General features: G+C 38.0%; 1 protein-coding gene across 1 annotated transcript in view; it reads left to right on the forward strand.

Annotated features, from left to right (window-relative positions):
* The window catches only part of GALNTL6 (polypeptide N-acetylgalactosaminyltransferase like 6), a 915,183-nt gene that overhangs the window by 308,007 nt on the left and 584,792 nt on the right, over nt 1-22,384 (forward strand). The window contains exon 2 of the mRNA XM_023753492.1: nt 19,616-19,724. Within this exon, the coding sequence (XP_023609260.1) occupies nt 19,616-19,724 (109 nt within the window). The remainder of the gene's footprint in view (nt 1-19,615; nt 19,725-22,384) is intronic.

Genomic DNA, 22,384 nt, shown 5'->3' on the forward strand with positions numbered 1-22,384 from the left:
ATTATTTCATTCATAGGCATTATTCTTTTATGGTAGTTTTAGGTGAGCAGCAAAATTGACAGGAAGGTATAGAGATTTTCTACGCTAATAATATATTTCATTTAATTGGCGTATGCATATAATTCATACTTAAGGTGATTATTACCATGTTTGTAACTTTTTTCTATCTGTCACAGGTTTTTTTCCCTTTTCTTTCTACCATCTATAGTTTTATTTTATATAATTCCTTTTGGTTCTTAGATATCAATTCTACTTCTTTTTACATTTTTATTAATCATCCTATAGTTTAAATTATTAATTTTTAATTTATGTCCGCCTTTAGATAACAATATATTGATTTGTATGCCCTGCATGATCCTTATAACAGACTATTCCCAATTCTTCCCTCTTTTCCCTTATGATATTGCTGTTAGTTGTTTCAATTATGTATGTGCTATTTATATCCAATACATTATTTTTATTTTAAACCATTATATTTTAGATCAATTAAGAATAAAAAATAAGCCCTGGTCAGTGTGGCTCAGTTGGTTGAGTGTCATCCCATGCACCAAATGGTCACAGATTCTGTTCCAGGTCAGGACAGATGCAGGCTTCATCCCTAGTAGGTGGCATGCAGGAGACAGCTGATGTTCGCTTTGTCTCTTCAGACTGTGGTGGGGTTTTTTTGTTTTATTTGTTTATTTATTTTTGCATTTCAGCTTGGCTTATAAAATTTTGTTGAAAATCAAACGACGCATTTGATAATAGGAACTCAGACAAATAGACCTCTCCTATCACCTTTTGTGATGATCTGGCTGTGTTTAATGTTTATGGCAGCTGTACATGGCAGAAACTTTAAGTTCCTCTAGTGTCCCTGTCTTGGCCTCCCTCTGTCTTTGGGTTTTGCTAAGAACTCCTCTTTAGACAGCACCTGTGTCTTTCCATTTTAATCTACTGTTATTAAACATGTGCCCTGTTGCTGTGACAGTAAGGTGTAGGGAGGGAAAGCGTTCTATAATTTTATGGTTAAATCCCAATCTTTTAGTGGGTCTTTTCCTGAAATGTGACCTTCACAAGGGTTTCTTCTTTGCTCCCCTCTCCTTAGATTAGCCTGGAAAACTAGAGTAGACTGGAATCCTCAGGGAAGTGCCCTTTCCCCAAGTTGGACAAGGCTTTGGAAAGTTTCTTTTCTCCTGGAGTGTAGGCATTTGTTATGGAGAACACTACAGGCACATTTTACAAAGGTTCCTTTCTTCTCACACTGACAGAACCAGGAGGGGGATCTTCCTTGGTTCTTCACCATGAGGATCCAGAATAGTTCCTGGAGGCAAAACCCCAGAAAGAACAGGGACTCCCTAAGAGTCCCAGGAGTTTCTGATTCTCAAGCCAATCCATACCCAGCTCCTATCAATTCATCACAATTATCAATTAATTGCTACCTGTTTATGGGTCCCGTAGTTCTGCTCCAAGTGAAGAGATCTTAGCTCTGACTCTGGATTTGTCTGTCTCTCTAGATTTCTGGGTGGTGGTTTCCCAGGCAGCCTCAGTTCTCTGATGGATCCACGAAAAGTGAATTTTCAATTTGTTAAGCTTTATTTTTATTGTAAAGACCTAAGTGACAATGGAGATGAAAACAGAAATTGCTTATGTTCATTTTTACAATATATTTCTAGAATTGTTTTGTTAGAAAAATTTTAAAGTCTGATTATTCATAGCAATTGGAAAGACCAGAATGTTCAAGACTTTGAATAAAGTGATCTATGTTCCTAAGTACATACGGTTAGTAATTTTTACACTAAATTTTATTCTGTAATAGTTTGTTATCTTTGGGAAAGTACTAACTTAAAAACCTATGACTGTTAAGTTGTATTAAAATTGAAAATGTAATTGAATTCTCAATCAGTTGAATATATGTGTATATATTGATATACTAGTATAGTGATAAGTACTATCATGGATATTTTACAAATCTTATCCTCCTCTTGAAACTGTGTGAGTTAAATTTTATTATTCCCATTGTATAGATTAAGAAAGTGAGACATGGAAATTTGTGCCATTAACCACTAGTTATTTTGTTTCTCTAATTAATTGGAAATTACCTATCCATTTTAAGATATTTGGGATGGTAGAAAGATATATGTTAAAAAGTTTAGCTTATGTCAAATGTTTAGATTAGATCACTATGCAATAAAAAATAGTATCTGTCTTTAAGCAAATGGGTAAAAGAGTAACCCCTGATTACAAAAGTAAAATATTTTATTACCTATTTACCCCTTGGCATCTATACTTATTATTAATATATGTAAAATATCTCTTTAATTTATGCTTTTAAAAACATGAAAGGAGCCCTACCTGGTTTGTCTCAGTGGATAGAGCGTCAGCTTGTGGACTAAAGGGTCGCAGGTTCAATTCCGGTCAAGGGCATGTACCTTGGTTGTGGGCACATCCCCAGTATGGGGTGTGTAGGAGGTAGCTGATAGATGTTTCTCTCTCATCAATGTTCTAACTCTCTCTATCCATATCCCTTCCTCTCTGTAAAAAATCAATAAAATATATTTTTAAAAAAACATGAAAGGAAGTAAAGTAGAATAAATTGAATTGTTATGCAGTTGACATCCTTAATATAGATAATAAATACTGCATAGATCTTTATTTATTTTGTGTCATCACCAAATGCAGAAAAGTCTTTATGAAAAATTAATAATATACTATTCAAATCTCATGTGAATATTCTGTAAAATAGGATGTCTCAATCTTAGTTCTAATCTTTAAAATTTTTTACTGTAAACTATAATTATAGTAATCAAAGTTGCTTTCCTGTAAGTAGATTATTTTCAAAATACAGAGTGGATACCAGGAAAACACAGTGGTCTATTATCTTTCATGTCTACTATTTGTTGACCCAAATAATCTAAATTAAGAGCTGAGAAAACATTTTTGCTGGTATATGAAATAATTAGCTGTGAAAGTCATGATCCAAGACCCTTTTAAGATTTAGATTTTAAGTGCTTTCTTTTCTACTTGTCAAGTCTTGACATTTTATCATTTGGTATTTAAGAAGTGGAGATTAACCTCCTCCCGACAAACACAGTAGTCAAATTATATTTATGCTAAATAATCAATACTATTAAAAGCAAGCTGGTTTGGATGGTCAAAGCATTGACACTTGTGCCCAAAAAGATGTTTGCTCACTCACATAAGAACAAGACTCTATCTTCAGATGAAATACTATGTTTAAGTAATTGTTTAAAATGAAATTTTCCAGTGGAAAAAGTATTATAACTCTTTCTAAGTAGTCTTAGACACCTTAATTTTAATGTTTCAAACTCAACTGACCTCTGCCCCCACTCTTTTCTCCTATAACATTTAAATTAATAAAGTAAAAAGACTTCTTTGAAAATACTATTATATAGTTTACTTGTTTATTTTGTATTTTTATAACACATTTTTATAATGTAAGTTATGTAAGCTCTCCAAGGGTATGAATTTTTCTCTGCATCAGTCACTGATAAATCCCAAGTACCCATAACATTGCCAGGCACATAGTAGATGTTCATTTATAATTGGTTCAGTGAATGAGTGTCTCCTTCTACTAGAACAGTGGTCAGCAAACTACGGCCCCTTGGGTGTGGCTCTTCCACAAAAAACCACATGCAGGCACGCATGTACAGTGCAATTGAAACTTTGTGGCCACACTCAAGGGGCCAAAGAGCCGCATGTGGCTCGCGAGCTGCAGTTTGCCAACCGCTGTACTAGAAGGTCCCTAAGGGCTGCAAATTTGTCTGACTGACAAGTATATTTCTAGTGTCAGAGTAGACATTGAATAATAAATATCCCTAGGCAGATCAGCTGAATGGTAGATTGAATACAATTATACCAGTATTGAAATGCTGATAGTAGAAGGAAAATAGTATGAATACCCTCTGTTCTCTATCTCTGAGCAATATATCTACTTACAGTGATCCATTTTACACAAGTTTGCCTGTTATACTCTGGTACTCGTGAAAATAAATATTTGTTAAACTTTTGATGACTTACAATGACTGTTTACCTTTTGACTTGATTTTCCAGAAGATTGAATTAGCTTAAATGACGGCTATTGAGATAGGCAGGCTAAAAAGCATTGTTTGAGCTTTTCAAGTATGAAGTTTGCATATTCAATTATCTTTATCATTTAGAAAATTTCTTTCAGATACAAATTTTAAAGGATTGCTACAAAAACCATTTAAAATTGCAACAATACTAAAAGTAGAAAAGTCTCCTTGAATGTAATGTTGCGGTCTCATCTATATTTGTATGCGTATAGCGGATGCAATGATGATTGCAGTCATTGTGAAAGTGGTAATAACTACAGCCGACTGAGCATATGTTTATACAATGATCTTTGAGGAGTTTGAAGCCTATGACTGTGACATGCCGTCATCTAATCATGACTTAATTATAAACTAATCCTGTATTCTCAGCTGTAGTTCTGGGTCCAGGGCTATTATACTGTTTATTTTGTTAGTAGATATATAAAAACACCTGGGTGGCATACAGCTTGGAGAAAGCGCTCACACTTGATTTGGTTTCTTTATCACTATCACACTTATGACAAAAGATCTCTGCTTTTTCTCTCTAATCCTCATCCCATCTTTCTGTGTTAATATGTTTCCCTTCAGACATAGCACAGTAAGCTCAGATTAATAAGGACATAGAGTCGTATTTTAAGATAACACTGATTCTGGAGAACAACTGAGGATGCTATGTTTTTTCCCTTGAAGAACTGATAGGGTGGAATTCTAGAGGCACCATATGATGTCCTTCTGAAGAAATTTCAGGGGGTCAGGAAACCCAGACTTAATACCCACAGAAAACGGCAAGAGTATGGATCTCCATCACCAGGGGGCCAGGTGACACTTGAAGGTTAATATAATATGATTTTTTTGGACATGATTTTTCTTTGCTTTTACATTTTCACAGAAATGCTGTCCACTTCTTTACTAAGTTTTCGTTATTGGTTTTTTATATTTCCCTTTAGGAATCACAAAGAGAAGACTTTGAGATGGCAATACATCTCAGAAAATGTCATGTTTGTAACATGCTGATCTTCTGAATATTTCTACAAGGTATGCTGCTGCATAGCAATCAAGGATGTGGAGGACTCTCCTGCTGAGCTAACATGTTTCCATTGTGATGGAAAAAAAGTAAAAATTATAGTAATTTTGAGGGTCAGTAACACAACTCTTCTACATCATATGCTTGAGTGGAAATAGAGTATGTCAGCTGGATTTAACTACTGCTGAGTTCTTAAACCTATTTAATATCAGGGTGGTTCTTACCAGGTACTTGCAGTCAATGATATTTAACTAAAAAAAATAATAATAAAGATGCCCTTTATTTACAGGAGAATAGTTTGCTACTGATCTCTCTGATTACTTACTAATAGAAGCTTCTGTTTACTGACAAAAAATGATTCTGGTTATAATGTTAATGAAATTTATGAAGTAACAATATAGAAAAAAAGAGAGCTAAAACAATGTGAGTTTTTTTCTTTCTTTCTTTCTTTTTTTCAGCTGCCCAGACATGTGTTCAACCCAAATAGGGAGGCATCTTCAGAAATTCTTCACAAGCACCTAAGAAATCGTAAAATGAAGGTCCTATGATCGTTGTCTATGCAAACAAATATAGTTTGAGAAAGATTGGAATAGAAAGCAAGCTCTGTCAGTAGACCTCTCAAATTGTGTGTTCCTTGTATTCCATGGATATAGTCATTCAAAATAAAATAGTATTATGATAACGTGAATTTGATAGCAGCCTTTTTTGTGCAAATAAGCACCATAGATAAATGTATAATTAAAGCAACCATTATCATAGGACAATATTTTACACTGCAAGTGTGTGGTCAATGTAACTGAATCCTCAGAAATCTGGGATTCTGAGCATCAAGCCACTCAAATGTTTTGTAATTTTTATTAGCAAGATAAAACCAAAGCACTATTTAGTTATTTACCAGAACAGTCTTCTTATTTCCTCACTTTTGCAGCTTTTCTCACCAATACTAAGTCAGTGTTTTATCTTTAACTAGTTTTAATGATCTCCATAGCCATTAATATAAACACAGAGGATAAATTTATAAGCTCAGGGTTTTGGTAATGTTAGTCAAGTTTACACCAGATAAAAGACAATGTCATCAATTTCTGAGGCAAGCTGAGTGAGGTCATGATTAAGATTGTGGCAGAAGCCTGCCCATTGATTTAGGAATGGGGACTGTAGCCAAGATATCCCAAACACATGATTCTACAATATATTTTATCAATACTTGCATTTGTTTAAAAATTAAAATCAAGATATTTTATATAGCAACCCATATTCTGTTGAAAATGTTTAAATTCTAAAAGTAAGAGCTGAACTCCTTCATACACCCTTCTGCCTGCTGCATATATCTGTGTCCTCAGCCCTTCTTCGGATTCCATGTTTACAAGGTCAAGAGGATGGACTGGAGGTTTCAGTGATCAACGCCAGCTCCAGGCTTATTTTATTTTGTTAACAATGTCATGTCTGAGAATTTAAACAGAATGTAAAGAACAAGACAGTTCTATTCACTAAAAAGGGATTATGTGTTCTAACACTAACTTATCAGTATGTTTTGGGAGTATACAAAATTGCAGAAACTTCTCTGTAGATTTTTCCTGGCTCATTGCATGCTCTATACTTGGGTTTGACCAAAACTGACTTCCACATAACATTTTGTATATTACTCCCCAGTTTGAGAGCCTGTAATGACCCCTTGTTGCTCAGTGGATACAGTCTAAGGTCCTTGTATGAATTCTTCTTTGGCTTTACCTTGTCTCTTTTGTTTAATTCCTAACATTTTAAAAGTGACTTTATAGAGTTTGAATAAATAAATAATGAGAGAAACATAAAAGGTCTCTATGTTCGTTTGTTTTTGTAATTCATAAGATTTAAAGGCAGACCAGTTTAGTTCAAATTCTAGTTTTCCACTTACTACATATGTGGACTTGAAGATTATTATTTGACCTTTACATTTCTGAACTCTAGTTCATTATTCCTGCTCTTATGAGGATAAAATTATGTAAGAATAATTGTCAGTTATCTTCTTTTTTCCATAGGTGTCATCATTATGTTACTTATACAGTAGTGTTCCACTTGCTTAGAACATCTCCCAAATGACTTCAATATAAGAAACATAATCACACCCAATATAAGAATTCACACCCATCCTTACATCCTATTAACATATTCTGACATAGAGTTTGCCCTATAAAATTAATTCTTTAATGTATATAAGTTTTATCTCTATAAGTATAACTTTTCAAAGACAATGGCAATAACTCAAATATATGGATAAAAATAGCAGAGATGGTGTAAACAACTGGCATTTATATGTGGCTTTATGATAAGCCAAGGGCTCTCTCATACTTTATCTGATTTACTACTCAAAAATCCTTGTGCGGTGTGTAAGGTAGGTCTTATTTTTGTTACCCTCATTTCATATAAGAGTTAACTGAGGAGTTTAGAGGAAATGTAGATTTCCTGCACATGGTTTAAAACCTTAATTTATATCTTCTGGCCCTGGATCCACGGTACTTCCACTACACCATATTGTCTTCTAAAGAATAACTATAGTAGTATGTATAGGGCTGATTGTGAGAATAAGTCCATTGGCTGTTGATTTATAAAACCTGAGAGGGGTCTTAGACTACACACAATCTTTTCTTTATAGAGATTCACACAATGTGTCCTTTTAATGTCATCATCATCTATACTAAATATTGCGATGAATAAACTTGCTGTAATTTAGAGGCAAGGGATTTCTTATTTACTGGGATTTTCAGACGGAGAGACCCTGAGAGAAGTTTTAACATGATTTCAAAGTTATTAACAGTGGTCAGGTAGTCCAGGGGTGCACCACAGATTTCCACCCCTTTGTATCATTTTTCTGAACCCAGTTGTTTGAGTTTGATATATCTGGCAAACACATTGTCTATGAGTGATGTTTTACCCTTGGAAACTTTTTTCTCATGACCCATTCTCAAGTATATTATTTTTCAATAGGCTCTGGGATTCAGCTTTCACTATTACATATAGTTTCTACCTAATGGATTCTGTCTCTTCTCTTCCTGATTTTTTTCCAAGTTAATTATTTGTAGTGACATTACAATGAATAAAAAGTCTACAAGGTGAAAAATAGAAAGAGCGCTCACAAATAAATGGCGGACCTAATGATGGGTCTGAAATATATGCCTCATGAAGGTACAATACTCTTTACATTTATTTTACAAGGTCATAGATAATGGTTCTGTGTTACTATAATCATATGGAGGGCACGTGATATAACCCAGGAGAGAAGCAAATAGATCTGGGCACTGGAGACTGCTCATGTGCAGGAAAAGGTCAGAATACTGATGGGTCATTTAATGGACGGTTAAGTTTTCAGAGCCAATGTGGTTCTCTACAAAGAGACTGGGATTAACTTAGGTTTATCCATCCACCTTTCTGGCCAGTGAAAAAGATGCAGATACAACTAATTTTATATGAATTCTTATTATTTATGTTTTTTTTCCCCATTTAACTTACTGGTCGATCAGGCTTTCAGAACTAAGGTAGCTCAATTCAAATGAACTGGGATTATTTACTCACCTTTCTGGTAGGTGAAAAAGTTGCAAACACATCAAATCTTTATATTGGTCATCAGCCTGCAATATGAAAAAGATTCTTCAGTAGGTTGTGGCACATACTTTGCGAATGAATCCAAAATGTCATTTTAATGTGATAATTGCTATTCCTTTTCATATGAATTAGAGGTTCTCACACTTTAATAAGCCTCAGAGTCACATGGGGAGCTAGTTAAAACACAGTTGTCTGTGCCTCGCCTCTCTGGTTTAACAGGTGTGAGTTTAGACTGGGGAACTGTATTTCTAACAAGTTCCCGGGTGATCAAGGCTGCTTAGTTGTGAGTAGCATTAATCTAGCTCGTCTGTGAGTAGGATTTATCTAGCTAAGAAGAGGTATCAGTGTAGCATATCCTCAGATAAGCTTTATTATTAAAGCATAGTTTCACCTGGTCCATTCTCTCTGACTTGCAATTTCTGCTACCCAGGGACAACCATGCCAACTTTTTACCTTTATTATGTCATACACTTCCATATTTGCAGCTAGTGTGTGTATATTATTTTTCTCTGAGTATTTTTGTCTGTTTTTGTTTTATCTATTGTTTTCCTATTATATAAATGTGTATTTAACAATATTATTCTTCTCTTTTTCTCAACCTTCAGTGTAGTTATAGCACTAATTTTTGTTAACCAATACTTAGGTAAGAGTACTCATATCTGAATCCAATAGTGTGCTATAATCATCCTTCCTTTTTTGTAGGTTATTTTCCCCCCTTTAGCCTTATTAATAGCCTTACTTTTTAATTGCTTGAACTTTTACATACAGGGTGGGGCAAAAGTATATTTCCAGTTGTTCATATGGAAAATAATACAATCATTAATAAATAATAATACAAGAATAAACTGTGTTTCCTATACTCACAACTGTAAATCTACTTTTACCATACCCTGTATGTAGCAGTGGTTTATCCTAATATCTTTGGAAGCACTGTAACTCTTCTTTTAATGTGTGTTTGAAAATAAGTATTAAGTTTGTTTTTCTATTTTTGTTTTGTTTTGTTTTTCTTTTACGGAGACATTTATCCTGCTTGTCTATTCAGGAGGGTGTGATCACTAAGCTAGCTGCCCTTTTGCTGCCTCCTTTCAATATTATATTTCTTTTGCCACTGACTCTTTTGTTTCATATTATTATTTATATATTCTTTCTATTTAATTTACTGGATGATCAGGCTTTCAGAACCAAGGTAGTTCTATTCAAATGGACTGAGATTAATTATTTATTCACCTTTCTGGTGGGTGGAAAGGTTGCAAATACATCTAATCTTTACATTGTTCATCAGCCCTCCCTGTGAATAAGATAATTCAGTAGGTTTGGCACATACTTTGTGAATGAGTAGGGTTCCTTTGACCTTTAATTTTCAAACTGCCTCTTAATTATTCTATGCCTGCTATTCCATTTTCACTTTGCAAGAGCTGTTTCTTTGCTAAGTGCTCATTTCTTTTTAAAATTCAGTTTCTATGAGGAACTTTTTCTTAATGTTCTTTGAGGAAATTTAATTTAGATTTTGGGGGGAAGTTTTCTTCTCTGCCTTATATTACCTTTGTTTCCTTAAAGTTTATTGTAACTTTTATTTACTTTGGCCTCTGAATTTTACATTGAAATCTCTCTCAAATGTCTGATAATCCTTGGCTACCTGGTCATATTTATGAGTGAAATAGTGAAAATTCTACTCTGATGTTCTCAGAGAAGAGGGTTTTCATGCAGTTACTGGGTGTGTACCTGGGAGCCACCCAATAACTGCATGATAAGAATTCATTGATCTTTTGTCTAAGGGTGTAAGGCAGGCTAGCAGCTTTCTGGGAGCCTAGTGAGAGAAGAGAGCTTTGGTTAAGTAATAGCTGGTATATAGACTCCTGTGGAACCCTGCTTTTAGAATTGTTTGGCACCCTTGTTTTCACCTATTGCTAGTATTCTGAAAACATACTTCTCTCATTCAAACTCCAACCCTCTATGAGTGGGGAGCACAGTGGTTGAGTCACAGAAATCACCTGGTGGTTGGAATTGAGGAGCGAACCCAGGAGAATTTAACTGCCCCATATAAAAAGTGTCAGTCTTTTTTAAATTTAACCTTTAACCTTGCTCTCAGAAATACCTGATGCCTCTGTTTTTAGTTATTTCAAAAGTTTAGTGGACAAAAAAGTATGCTTTTGTCCCAGTAATTCTCAGCCATTTACAAAATTTGTATCAAGTCAACTATCTGCTTCCTTGATTCATCTGATGCTTTACTATAATTTTCATAGGGTTTCTGGAGAAAATGAAGATTAACTCTTGTGTTCAATTACCAATTGCTAAGAATTCTCAAAATTAAATGTATCAAAGTAAGGGAAACAGGATATGCTTGGTATTGTTGGAGGAGGTCATCGAGAGGACATGACCTCCAGTTGACCTGTGCACTGGAGGCGCAATCAGGAGCTCCTCCCCCACCCCCTGTTCCTGAAATGTACATCCTGCCCACCCTTTCCACACTAAGAGTTGTTCAAGCATGTAGCCTATAGAAAGGTGTTATTGGACTGAATATGTGACTGGCCCAGTTAAGGCCTCTATACAAACGTAAAATGGCGGCAGGTGCAGAGATCTGCTTGTCTCCCAGCTCCCCCAGACAAGTCTGGTAAGTATGTTCCCTTGCTTATTTAACCTGCCACCTACCAATCTGGAGTGGCCTCCTACTTGCTTTGGTTATCCTTTGCCCGCTGTGTCTGTGTCTGTGTGTGTGGTGAGGAGGGGTTGGTAAGTTAGCCCATAAATGTAATAAATGGGTCTTTGACCTTTATGTGGGAAAAGGTGGTCTGTTAGTTAAATTCTTATGTGCCCCTACATGAGAGTGGAGACACCCTGAAAATGCCAGCTGGTCTAATGCGTGTTTGAGGAACTGCATGTAGCTCTCATCAGCAAAGAAGGGAAGCACATGGCTGTGGGCAATAGGCTGGCCTTGGCTGTGGGTAGCACTCAGCCACCCATGCCTAACTGGAGATCTGTAGGCTGAAGCTGGAGTGAGAAAGTTGGAGGATGAGCTAAGGTTAGAGGAGGACTTGTGTCTACAACTCTTCTAGCTTTGGAGCTAGAAAAAGAGGTAGGAGAGCAGGATAATACATTGAAGACTTTAGCGTGCTATTTTGTAAAGCTAAGAGGGTGCAGCTGCCATGGATAAAGTCCAAGTGCTTGTGACAAAGCCTGAGTGGGACACTAAGAGGTAAAATGAGGTGAAAGTGAGGAGAATGAAGAGGAGGACGTTGTGCTGGTTGACCATAAAATGAATTTAACCTTGGGTACTGTCTGACTCCCAATACAAAGGAAACCAAAAACAAAGTAAAAACAACCCCAGCCAGCGGGGCAGGCCCCAATCCAGGAAAGGCTCGTGATGAGAGAACACACTCCTGCTGAGTTTATTGTTATAAAGGGTCTGGTGAAAATAACCCAGAAGCAAATGTGGTTTGACACCAGGGCTGTGTTGGTTGTTCTATGGAAAGCCTCAAAACCTGCACAATAGCTCTGACTTGCCCCACCTGCCCCTACCATTTCTCATGCCCTGTCTGCTCCATTAGAGCCTGGGAGATCCAATCCTATTGGGTGTGGGTACCTGCCACACCTGAGTATAGGATGCAAGACAAAACTGCCTCCAGGTGAGGGCCAATGAAGGTGATCATTGGCCTCATTTTGAGCTCAATACTCACTGGTCCCCAGAAATATACAAAAGATGATGGACTGTTCTGGTTGCCACTGGAGCCAAATGTAGTCTAATACAGAGGAACCTTCATATCTGCCTCCCTCCGTGCCATTGATGTTATGGAGGGAAACAGGAAGGTCAGGAAGGTTCCTTTGACACTGAAGATTAAACATTCTCCCCCAGGAGAAAACAAGGCTTTTCTCTCTCCAATTTCAAGGAAGGTATTGATCATTGATAGCCTACAAGGGCAAACTCTCCAAAACTCTATGGGTTAAATCTGCCTCCAGGTTAGAGTAATCAAATCAGTATTGATGGGAAATACCAATTGGGAACCAACAAGTCTGCTGCTCCCACAAAATAATGGTAACAATCGAAAAATATAAATTGCCTGGGAAGGCATAAGGAAATAGGAGAAAATATCAAAGAACTACACCAAGTTGGTATCGCACACCTTGCCTACAGTGTTTTAAGCTGCCCAGCGTGGTTAAAAAAGCCAGATGGCTCATTCAGGATGGCTGTGGACTGCTGAGAATTGAACAAGGTAGTAGCCCCTCATTCATGCATCTGTGCCCAACATTTCCATCATCTTAGATACCTTGGCCCCAGTCCTAGGAGTGTATCATGCTGTGTTGGATTTAGCAAATGCCTTTTTTCAGTATACTCCTGGCTATTGAGTCACAAGATTAATTTGCCTTTATGTGGGAGAGGGAATCATGGACCTTTCCAATGCTTCCCCAGGATTACCTTCACAGCCCCACAATATGTCAGGGATGGTACCCCAAGATCTCTCTGTTCTCCTTTCCCACATCAGTAAAATGGGTCTATTATATTGATGATACAGAACTAACATGAGGACAGTCTCTACTGCAGGACACTGCAGACTTTGTTGGAACATCTGTGAGGGAAAGGACAGGCAGTGAACCCACAAAAAATTCAAGGCCCAGGCACTACTGTAAAGATTTGGGGAGTCATTGGTTGAATAAGACCCATGTTGTCCAAGAAGCTATAGTTGGTAAGTTGCAAGCCTATCCAACCCCTAGGAATGGGAAAGAGGTACCAGCTTTTATAGACACTTTGGCACTTTGTAGCTTTGGAGAACCCCCACCCCCGCCCCCAGAACAGTGCCTCTATCCTTTATAACCCCTGGTAAAAAAAAAAAAAAGAAAAAAAAGCACATGTGGAACTGGGGATCAGAGAAACAAGTCACCTTTGAGAAGGCAAAATACTAATGAAACAGATTAAAGCTCTGGGCATCTCCCAAGTAGGGCTACCATTTGAGTTAGATGTGTCTGTGACTTTGGAGGGTATGGGTTGGGCTCTGGGGCAGAGACAACAGAAAGAGAGAGTACCCCTAGGATTATGGTCCCAGTTCTGGAACCCCCCCCCCAATACATCAGCAGCTCCTAGTAGTGTGCACAATGCTTTTCCAGGTAGAGCCTTTCCCAGAGGAACAGCATATTATATTAAGAACTTCCTTTCTTTTCAAGGGTGGGTTGAGAATATGTTTCATCAGCCCACTTCTGCCATGGCTCAAAAATCTCACACTGGCTTAAGAAGCATGCTTGTTTGCAGCAGAGGAGCATCCTGTCCACCAGCCCACTGTCTCTAGACACTAGACCCATAGAGTATGTAGATATTCCAAATACTCTACCCATATACTTGTGGCAGCCCCTATGGCCTGTAGAGAGGGAGTGTGGGAAATTCTGGCTGATAGTAGCTCTATTTCCATTCTTTCAAAACAAGTGGATCTTTTATAAGCTAGAAAGATGGACTGGCAGATACTTTTTCATTAGCAAAATAGTTGTATGGTTTCAAATTAAGATGGTTCTAGTCACGGCAACTCACCCAAATAGCCTGTAGTCTCTAATCTGTCTAACACTGACACCATCCTATATAATAAAAGCTTAATATGCAAATTGACCGAATGGCAGAACAGCCAGTTGCTATAATGCACACTGACCACCAGGGGGAAGACACTCAATGCAGGAGCTGTCCCCAGCCCGCAGGCCCCAGGCAAACCCAGCTGGGTGCCAGCAGGGGCCCCCTGATCACCCCGCTGGTCACCCCGCAGAGGAAGATGACTGGTGGCAGCAGTGGGGGAGGCGGGGCCAGCGAACAGGTGTTGCCAGCAGGGCCACCCTCCCTGATCACTGGCCAGGCCTAGGGACCGTACCCATGCACGAATTTTGTGCACCGGACCTCTAGTCTGGATATAAACAGGTATTAACTGCAGCAGCCAATAGGTTGAACTCAAATTGGTTTTGCTGGTGAGCATTCTTGAGCCCAGGATGGTAATCCTTCACACTGACAGTTGGGCTGTTCTAAAGGGATTAACCCTATGGCTTGGACAACGGGAAGCTGAGGGGCAGCTGATCATGAATAAGCCCTTGTAGGGTTAGGATATGTGGAAAAACATTTGAGTTTGCCTGCAAGAGCAACATTTCCTCACCACCTTCCAAGTCCAGGCTCACAAGGCACTCACACCCCTGGCAATCAGGAAGCTCATGTCTTTGCTCAAGTATGCACCCTAGCAAATGACCTTTCAGCAATAGTACAGCAGATTTTTTTGCACAGAAAGACTGGCCACTGAAGTGACTGTGGGATGGAATGTGGCCAAGGATGCTGGTTTGCCCTTGAAATGCAGTCACAAGGTTAATGTATTAATAGCATGTCTTGTGTGTTGTAAACAATGCCTAAGACAATTGCCACAGGTGTCTGAGGCCATCCACAAAACTTCCCAGCAGGTGCTGGATTGGCAAATGATTATATTGGCCCCCTCCCTCTGTGTGATGGTTCTAAATATGCCCTATTGTGTAAGAAGACTGTGTCTGTCCTAATATAAACTTTCCCTATCATTGTGTAAAACAGGCTGCCACCATTAGGGGGTAAGAGAAGCTGAGTTCCATGTATGGATACCCTTGTGGAATAGACAGTGATTGGGGTCTCATTTCAAAGGTCATGATGTACCAGACTGGGCAAAGGTACATGACATTGAATGGAGGCCCCATCTCACGTATAACCAGCAAGCAACATGTTTGGTAGAAAGGAAAAATGGAATATTAAAGCTGTAGGTTAAATCACTAACAGATAAAACACACCTTGGTTGGCTGGACTAAAGTGCTATTTCAGGCTTTAAACATTTGAATGATTAGCCAGCAGGGCCTGTGACCCATGTGCCAGACTGGGGACTCTGCCAACACACCCAACACCTGAAAAGTATGGAAGACAAAGAGAGCCATTGCCCCTCTTCCTTGTGGATCAGTGAGCTACCCTGCTGAGAACCCAGGTCCCATCATGCCTGGGAAAGACATTATCTACTGGAATTTGCAATCGGACATCCCACAGAGATGAGTGAGTTTCTTTGTACCCCTGAGTGAGAGGGAACAACTCAATCCCAATATGTCTGCTGCAAACCAGACATATTAAAATGCATGATACCTGGAGTGAAACATTCACTATTAGAGAGAGAGGAGAAGCTGGGAGTCTTAGTTGGCCCCTATCTCTTCAGCCAGACAGTGCTCCTCCTCCAGCCAACGTGGATGGTCTACACAACCAGGTCAACTTCCTAAAGCTGCCAACCTCCTTCTCCTCAAGGCCAGGTGGGCACGTTCTGTTTTCCACCTGTATAATCATTTGGCCATTCTCTTTGTCCCTCCACTGCCTGGCGGACTTTATATCACACTAGAGGCCCGGTGCCCAAACCGGCTCTCCGACATCTCCTGAGGGGTCCTGGATTACGAGAGGGAGCAGGCCAGGCCAAGGGACCCCAACAGTGCACGATCGGGGCCGGGGAGGGACATGGGAGGTTGGCCAGCCAGGGAGGGTCCGTGGGAGGGCTCCAGGGCATGTCTGGCCTTCCTCGCTCAGTCCCTATCATCTGGATCCCAGCAGCAAGCTAACCTACCAGTCGGAGCGTCTGCCCCCTGATGGTTAGTGCACATCATAGCGACTGGCCGACCAGTCAACTGTCTGCCCCCTGGTGGTCAGTGCACTTCATAGGGAGCGGTTGAGTGGCCTTAGCATATTATTAGCATATACACTTTGATTGGATGAACGGCCAAATGGACGATCGGACACTTAGCATATTAGGCTTTTATTATATAGGATAGAAGTCCTTATAGAATTCACCCAGCAAGCCTCAAATGGTAGACAACAGTCTGTCTTTTCTGAATACTGATTTAAATGTCTCTAATGACAAAAGCTGTCCTCCAAAACAGATGTCCAAGGGCATGAATACTGCCTTGCAAGGAGGCACCTGTGCCATTATCTAAAGAGAATGTTTTGTGTTCATAATGAGTCTGCTAATGTGTCATCTTTATTAATTCACATGAGGACACTAGTAAATGCCCATCAGTCTATGTGACTTTGTAAATCAATGATTCCAATTATGGGGCCCTTGGTAGAAAAAAATTGTTACTTATTTTGGGAATTATTTTCTTAATCTGTGTTTATTTTGCATGTGTCTAAATTCTTGTAGAGGCCTCTGCCTCCAGTGCAGCCAGATAGCTGCCAAATGAGCCATCTCAATGCTAATAAAACACCTTGCTGACCACTCAAGGCCAATTGAGGAAGAGGTGGTGTGGAAAATTGTAAAAGCCAGTGGAGGGATGGAATGTTGGAGGGAGCCATTAAGAGGATGTGACCACTGGTTTTCCCATGACCTTGACCCTGGGCATTCAGTGGCTCCTCACCCCCTTTCCCTTGACCTAGGAATGTATGCCCTGCCCACCATTCCCACAAAGTTTTCAAGGATGTAGCCTTAAGAGTAAGGTTTTGTTGGACCACCTGGACTGAACACCTTACTGAACCAGTTAAAGCCTCTCTATAGGTTAAGATTCTGGCCAGGTGCTGAGACCTACTCGTCTCATAGCACAGACTAAGACAAGTCTTGTATGTAGTTCCCTAGCTTATTAAACCTGCCGCCTACCAACCTGGAGTGGTCTGTGTCTTTCTTCAGTGTCTCCCTTCCTTTTGTGTAAGGGAGCCGGTGTGCCAACTAATATGTAACCAGACAGAACTTTGCATATTTGGATTTTGCACAACTATTTCTCCATGTTTCATGTCAAAATTTATTTTGAAACTATTTTAATCTGAAAGTGATGTATATAAATTGGTATTATCTAAATCAATGTGAAAGATTTTCTTATTGCTGAGTACTTACCATTGTAAATGCATGGCTGAGACAAAACATGGATTTTACATTCTAAAGTTATCTGATTATTTAAAACTTCAGATTCATAGCTGAGTTTAATTATAAAATCATTATCAATTAGGAAAAAATGCATGACATTTTTTTCTAGTGTTTGCTACTATATCCCAATTGTTTTTCACATTTCCTTCTATTTTTACTTTACTCTTTTCTGTTAATTTTGTCATAGCTTTTCTTTCTTTATATCTTCCTTTTAAAAAAATCTCCTTGTTTTTATATCCTTCATTTTACATAAACTCATCGTTATCCTTGTATGTTTGTTTATTCCTGTTTTTCCTGAACTCACCACTCTTATAAATAAATTCCTTTAAACATATAGGGTTTGGATAATCTTTCCTCTGATTTTTAACTACATCGTTTTTCTTTGTTAGCTCCATTTCATTCTTTCAAAAGTAAATGAATCTTTTAAAATCAATAAATAAGGACTGAAGGTAGATAATTTTTATAAGCACAATAGTTGCACTATTTCAAACTAATAAGACACTTCATTTGCCTTGAAAAGTCTCATAGAATAAAATTTCCTTGCTGAAATTATGCTTTAGTTTTACCTAAATTGAAACTTTAAAAAATCTTTCTTTGCCTACTTCTGTAGATATAGTAATTAGTTCAAACATAAACTAAATAAAAAGGAAATGATATGTAAATATGAAAAAATTTATTTTATATTTTCTTGATTATTAAGATTGGTGAAAATAATATTTATTTAAAACATTTTTCTATTACCAAAAATAAACACCATAAAAATAGTAGCTTCAGCAATGTACACAGAAATACTTTTCAAGTTGACATTAGAACATACTGGGTTTTACCAAAGCACAGAACATATGTTGTGACTGCAGTTGTTGAATGGGTGATAGTTTTCAACTGTAAGCATAACCGGGTAACATACTTACCAGAAGTCTAGATAGGAGGCAGTATTTACTAGTTTTTAAGACCACAATTTTGGTCTTAACAGAATGGGTCCAAGTTCTGACTTTGCCACTGTGGTTTAATTCAAGTTATTTCAGTTCTCTGGGCCTCAAGTTCAATAGGAAGAAAATAATGGAGATTTACAACCAAAGACTATCATAAAGATTGAACAATCTTCAATATACAGAGTATTTAACATAGTAAGCGGCACATAGTGAGCATTCAATGAATGGTTGCTAATATTACTATCAGGCCATTCAAATACACTTGATCAAAATTAATGAAACCATACAAATCACAGACAAAATTCATTTCATTTCATACCAAAATTGATAGCATTACTAATATTTACACTTTGGGCAAGTGAAAACAGCTAGGCTTTTATGCTCATGAAAGGTGAAACGCTGAATTATTACTAAAGTCTCTGTATGAAATAAAATAGAAAAGGGTAGATGTTGTGGTTGACACATGAAACCAGAAACACCAATCAGGAAGGATATATGCACTCCTGTGTTCATAGCAGCACAATTTACAATAGCTAAGATTTGGAAACAACCTAAGTGCCCATCAGCAGATGAGTGGATTAAAAAACTGTGGTACATCTACACAATGGAATACTACACTGCTATAAAAAAGAAGGAATTCTTACCATTTGCAACAGCATGGATAGAACTGGAGAGCATTATGCTAAGTGAAATCAGCCAGTAAGAGAAAGATAAATATCACATGATCTCACTCGTATGTGGAATATAAATATAATGATCAACATAAACTGATGAACAAGAATAAGTCCAGAGACAAATGGCAGGGGAGGGGGGCATAGAGAGCAACCAAAGGACTTGTATGCATGCATATTAGCATAACCAATGGACACAGACGCTAGGGCGGTGGGGGCTTTCCCGGGGTGGGAATGGCTGGGTGGGGGGAGGGTTAAGTGAGGAAAAAGGAGACATATGTGAAACTTTAGACAATAAATAATAATTTTTAAAAAGCTGAAACAGGGTTCTAAAATGTGTATTAATCTGATCACTAGCAATAGCTTTCTTTTCAGTACACTTGCTAGAAACACTTATTCAACAAATATTCTTTGATTGCCTATTATGTGCCTGGCTGTGTTTACCTACCATGCAAAAGGAAATACCTCCTTTTTATGCTCTGAATACTTTCCTTTTCCACAGACATTTCCACTGGGCCTGGGAGATGGGCAATTCTATGCATGGACAGATGGTTTGAGAAGAAAAGACTGGCATGACTATGAAAGCATTCAGAAAGAGGCTATGCGCTCAGGTATGGAGTTCAGTGTAAGCCAAAGTGCTACTTCACTTACTGCAGTGTCTCATTTGTCACTGAAAGGATCTCTAATTAGTATTTCTTCTGCACACAGTAAGGTATGTCTCATGGGTCAGAGCGAAAACAATTTCAAATTGCAGAGAGAAAACCAATAATAAATAGCTCTTACAATATTAACTGAAGAAGGCATTAAAGTTTTTAGAAATCTATAGTACTTGGTATTACCCAACTGCTTTTTAATAATCTCTGAGGGTATCTTGGGATTATTCAGAAAGACTTGACTTAATAGACATATGTCTTGAATTAGATTGACTCATTAGGTCAGGTATGTTTAAATGGCAATTCAAAATATTAAAGGTACGGTACCATGTTCTAATCTAGACACTGGCAGGGATTGAGGTTGGCAATACTTGGACTAACAGACAGGAAGTTAAACATAGTCAAGAAGGTCTGTACATGTGTAGCAGAATTCTAGTCTTAGGTGAGAGATAGAGGAAACATTTTGCTTGTTGGAAAACTTAACAGGAAAAAGCAAGTTTTTCTAGAGGACTGAAAAATTAGGTTGCTGGAAACAGGGTTTCAGAAGGCCATATAAGTAGAAATTGATGAAAGTGAATAACATATAATGGGAAGTCCATATTCTATTATTTGGCGGAGGGAGCTCTAGTTTTTTGTGTCTTTTTCATAGTGAGGATGTCACAGAAATAAAGCTATTGTTTGGTAAAGACATCTGAGCAACCCCGAAATGCTGCATCCCAGGTAATTCAGCCACAATGTGAGGTCCTACTGGTCAATCTTCCTCATAGCTCATCCTGTCAGGAAAACTGGAGTGATGGTATCCAAACAGTTATGAAATTGTTCGGGGCTGTGAAATGTTTTGAGCTCTGGGTCAGGTGTGGATGATGTCATTATAGACTTCTTTAATTTTCTTCTTTCATCCCTTTCCCCAAATCATGCCCCTTCGATCTCCCCCTCCCCATCTTCATTAAAGCTGCTCTGTCTTCCCAAGAATGTTCTTCATTTCTCAGAGAGTCTTTCTATTCTAGGTTTCATTGTCTTTCCACCTTGGCCATGACCCTATGAACCATCATGAAAGTGTGTTAGTTACCAGCATCCTTAGTTTTGGATCCCTCTTATTATTTTTTGTCTCCTTTTTCTTAATCAGCCCTATATTAATCCGACAAAATGTCTCCCTTTCTAACCACAGGATGCTGAAAATTTTTGGAGATGTTTATATAATCAAACTAACTGAAGTTGCCAAGTATGAATAATAATAATAGAATAAGCTAACATTAATTGAACAGATGTTTTGTACTAGTGTTTTACATACAGATTTCATTTAAACCTCATAATAAATGTAATAGACAGGTTTTAAGATCTCTAATTAATTTAAAAAACACAAAGTCTTAAGCATGTATATATTAAATGTTATCCAAGGTCAAACAGCCAATAATTTGCAGAGCTAGATGAAAGGTCAAGTCTTCTCTGGCTCCATTACGTCCCACAGTCTGACCTTGAATAATATCTGGGAAACATGAGGTAATGACAAGGTCACATATGAGAGACACTCCTGGGATCAGATACTGGCTTTTGCACACATGAGCTGGGTTACGTGGCAAATCAATTTTTCTTTCTTATATTCTACCATCCAGAATTGCTGTGAGGATTAAAGATAATCTACCTTAAGTAATTGGCCAATTATTTGCACATATAAACTCAACTAATGATAACTGTCATTGTTAATTCATCGAAGTTGCTTTCACTTGACGTGGTGTGCTTACCCTTCGCTTGTGTTGATGAGTTTTGGATATCAAATTCAGAACATCACATTTATTTCTGCTTCATACTACCCTTTCTGCCTCTTGAATGAACATGTCTTTTATATTCTTATTCTCACTGGAGCCAAGGGAAATTGACCTCAAAGAAAATTGTTAATATAATAAGTTTTCTACAGAATTAAAAAACTTTAAGTATTAGTACGTGATTCGTTGGAAGATATATGACAAATACAATAGACTATAGTTTATCCTTCTTTAAATATTATGAAATAAACCATAAATAAAGAAGTAAACACACACAAATACACATGTAGGTACAGAGTGAAAATAATCCTCCTTGTTCTCAATATCCAGGTCCAGAAAAAGGATTATTTGTACCATTCTGTTCCCTCCAAATCTTGAAGTTTTTGTTTACTCTTATTTTTCTCTGTAGTATTTTTTTACTGTCTACATACTTAGCCCTGAATAAATATGGTCACATTTTGCCTGTGGTTGAACTTAATCTGAAAATAGATTTATACTGTATGATTTTCTTTTTTCACTCAAAATTATTTTTGAGATTCATCTATGTCAATATATAGAATTCTAGTTGATTCATTTTTACCATTCTTTTATTTTTTACTAGAGGCCTGGTTCACGAAATTTGTGCACGGGAAGGGGGGCAGGGAGTCCCTCAGCCTGGCCTGTACCCTCTTTAATCTGGGATCCCTCTCTCAATCCAGAACCACTGGCTCCTAAGCGCTCACCTGCCTACCGGCCTGATGCCCCTAACTGCTCTCCTGCCTGCCTGATGCCCCTAACTGCTCTCCTGCCTGCCTGATGCCCCTTACTGCTCCCCTGCCAGCCTGAGGGCTCTAACCGCTCTCTCCTCCTGGCCTG

This window comes from Myotis lucifugus, unplaced genomic scaffold, assembly GCF_000147115.1.
Source record: "Myotis lucifugus unplaced genomic scaffold, Myoluc2.0 scaffold_1, whole genome shotgun sequence".
Classification (NCBI taxonomy): domain Eukaryota; kingdom Metazoa; phylum Chordata; class Mammalia; order Chiroptera; family Vespertilionidae; genus Myotis; species Myotis lucifugus.